This window comes from Neomonachus schauinslandi, chromosome 8 (genome assembly GCF_002201575.2).
Source record: "Neomonachus schauinslandi chromosome 8, ASM220157v2, whole genome shotgun sequence".
In the NCBI taxonomy this organism is placed as follows: domain Eukaryota; kingdom Metazoa; phylum Chordata; class Mammalia; order Carnivora; family Phocidae; genus Neomonachus; species Neomonachus schauinslandi.
The window spans coordinates 145,914,001-145,917,415 of record NC_058410.1 but is presented as its reverse complement, the minus strand read 5'-3'; the positions used below and the strand labels follow the sequence as shown (position 1 = coordinate 145,917,415).

General features: G+C 47.5%; 1 protein-coding gene across 1 annotated transcript; it reads left to right on the top strand.

The window, feature by feature from the left end:
- Positions 1-2,479: 2,479 nt before the first annotated feature.
- On the top strand, positions 2,480-3,415 carry LOC110586760 (olfactory receptor 2H1). The gene has a single exon (XM_021697053.1). It carries the CDS (start codon positions 2,480-2,482, stop codon positions 3,413-3,415), a length of 936 nt encoding a protein of 311 aa, XP_021552728.1.

The window sequence follows — 3,415 nt, the reverse complement described above, 5'->3', positions numbered from 1 at the left end:
AACAGTGGTGATAGTGGACATCCCTGCTGTGTTCCTGACCTTAGGAGAAAAGCTCTCAGTTTTTACACATTGAGAATAACATTTGCTGTGGGCTTTTCACAGATAGCTTTTATGATACTCAGGTATGTTCCCTCTATCCCAATATTTTGAAGAGTTTTAATTAGGAAAGGATGCTGTATTTTTATCAAATGCTTTTTCTGCATCAATTGAGAGGATCATATGGTTCTTGTCTCTTCTTTTGTTAATGTGATCTATCACGTTGACAGAGGGGATTTTAATCTGACTGAGGGTAAGTAGAAAGTTTGTTCTTCTCCAAGATGTCAGCTCCTACCTGGCCCCCAACAGTGGACCTCCAGGGTGGAAGTTAACCAGGGTCTACACTCCTGGCCCTGGCACCTACTGGCTGGGTGACCTTAGCCATGTTTCTTAACCTCCGAAACTGTTTACTTCTTGATACAGTTGGAATAAGAGCATCTTGTTTGCAAGGTTGCTGTGAGATCCAGGTGATTGGGTAGCTGTGAGGCATGTAGGAAGCACTCCACACATGCTAGCTACTAACAGCTGTAGCAAGTAGCTCTGGATCATCACAAACTCCTTTGAGTGGGCCCCCACCCATGTCCTGGCTCCCATCACACTGCTGGCTGGCACTCCTGGAGCCCAAGAAACGAATAAATGCAGAAACCACTGAATGACTGTGTCGGGGGGAAGAGCCAGGAACAAAATGGTAAATGAGAGAGTGTGGAAAAGACAGAAACAAGGGAGAAAAGGCTAGGTGTCACTAAGGAGAAGCCATCTACAGGAAGGAGGGAGGGGAGCACCAGGAGAATGAGAAATTCAGAAATGCAAACAAAGTGATTAGGAAGAGATTTGAGGAATAACAAAAACAGCTGGCTACTGTTTAGGTTACAGTAGTTGACTATCACAAAGGAAGCAAAGGAGGGGAGACTGCTCCTTGGCATGAGGTTTTGTTTGGGGCTGATGAGATGTTCTGGAGGCTGATAGTACTGGTTGCACAATAGTGAATATGCTAAAAACCACTAAATTATACACTTTAAGAAGGGTCTATGTAAACTCTATCTCCAGAAAGAAAACAAAGGAATAATTAGAAATGCAGCATGGTGGTTCCATCTGGAGTGTGGGCACGTGGGAGCATCTAAGATACTTGAAACATGTGCTCAGTTCTTCGTGGTCATGCCAGGGGTTGACTTTCTTACTCATTAAACTGTAGAGATGTGCTTTACTCACACTTCTTTAAATGTATAAAAATATGACAAAAATTTAAAATATGTCCTATAAGGGAGAGAAGCATTGGAGAAAAAGAACAAACCAGGGCAGATAGAGAAGCAGAAATCTCTAGGAAAAAGAGATGCAACAGGATGGGAACCTGTATTAGGAGATGCTCAGGCTACCCTGCAGGCTACCCAGGCACTTCGGCCAGCCGGCCCCACCCCAAGCCCTCCCTGATGCTGGCAGTCGGCTAAGACCAGGGAGCTGCCCTATCTCTGACTTGGCCTTCTATGCCCAATGCTCCTCTTTTTTATAGAAAACATATAGTCACCTTCTCTAGGATGCTTTCCCTGATATATCCACCCAAATTCGTCCTTCACCTTATTATAGACCCTATTCCCTCACTCAGTATGCTGGTATTCCTGACCCTGAAAGCTCAGGGTCTTTGATAATGTTTCTGTGAACTCAATGATTTTAATGTGCTTGGGGCCATGCTTGCCTCCTACCTGTAAGCTTGTCAAGGCAGTGACTGGGCATGTGGACCAATCCCCCCAGCCAGACAGTTGGTTCAGCAACTTGAGCAACCAAACTGCTCTGTGAATGGAGTTGTTAGACACAAAGGGAAAACCTCTCTCATAGATACAACATTCTGTCTCTAACAAGCTCCCTTGCAAAAAAAAAGATGCACAGAATATATGTAGTATAAATAGCTCTACAACATTCGTCTGACAAATAGATAAATGATCAACTCTAAGTAGATAGCTATTAATCTGAAAATCCATTTGAAAAATTCATGACTTTGCTGGTTCTTCCAACAAATGCATAGGGACAATGCAACACTTAGAACAGCACTCAGGACACAGAGGCATTCCATACACGTGGTGAAGTATTTTTTTTTTTATTCTTATGTTAATCCCCATACATTACATCGGTGCTGAAGTATTTAATCAGCTCACACCTGCATGCTTTCCACCAGCTTCCTTTATGCTCAGCGATCAGCCCAAGGCCCCAGCATACAGCTCCGTCCATCTGCCAGCACGTCCTGCTGCCCCCATGCCTTCTAGACCACACTGACCAGGAGGGACAGGAAGGGAAGGAGCTGCTGAGGGAGGTGTGCCTGGGAAAGGACACCGGCAGGAAGAGGGGAAGAAAAAGGTGCGCCTGCTGTGACCTGACCAGTACCAGGTGAGGTTTCGGATGACAGCTCGGAACACACTGCCCTCATCCCTCCAGACCAGGGAAGGAACAAGCCATGGCCAACCAGAGCTCCCCTGGGGGCTTCCTCCTTCTGGGCTTCTCTGAACACCCAGGACTAGAAAGAATCCTCTTTGTGGTTGTCCTCACTTCCTACCTTCTGACTCTGGTGGGCAACACCCTCATCATTCTGCTGTCCGTGCAGGACCCCAGGCTTCACTCCCCGATGTACTTTTTCCTCTCTAACCTGTTCTTCTTGGACCTCTGCTTCACCACAAGTTCCATCCCCCAGATGCTGGTCAACCTCTGGGGCCCAAAGACCATCAGCTTCCTTGGCTGCTCTGTTCAGCTCTTCATCTTTCTGTTCCTGGGGACCACTGAGTGCATCCTCCTGACAGTGATGGCCTTCAACCACTATGTGGCCATCTGCCAGTCTCTCCACTATACCACCATCATCCACCCGCGCCTGTGCTGGCAGCTGGCATCCAGGGCCTGGGTCATCAGTCTGCTAGAGTCAGTAGTCGGGACACCACCAACTCTCCGCCTGCCCTTCTGTCCCCACCGGCAGGTGGATGATTTTGTGTGTGAAGTCCTAGCTCTAATCAGACTGTCCTGTGGGAACACCACCTACAATGAGATCCAGATGGCTGTTGCCAGCATCCTCATCTTGGTTTTGCCCCTCAGCCTCATCCTTGTCTCTTACTGTGCCATTGCCCGGGTAGTGCTGAGGATTAACTCTACAAAAGGGTGGAAAAAGACATTTGGGACCTGCTCCTCCCATCTTGCCATGGTCACCCTCTTGTACAGCTCAGTCATTGCTATCTACCTCCAGTCCCAAAATTCCTATGCTCGCAAAAGGGGCAAGTTCTTTGGTCTATTCTATGCTGTGGGCACTCCAGCACTTAACTCTCTCATTTACACCCTGAGGAACAAGGAGGTAAAGGGGGCCTTCATGAGGTTGCTGGGGAAGGACAGGGACACAAGGGGGAGCTGA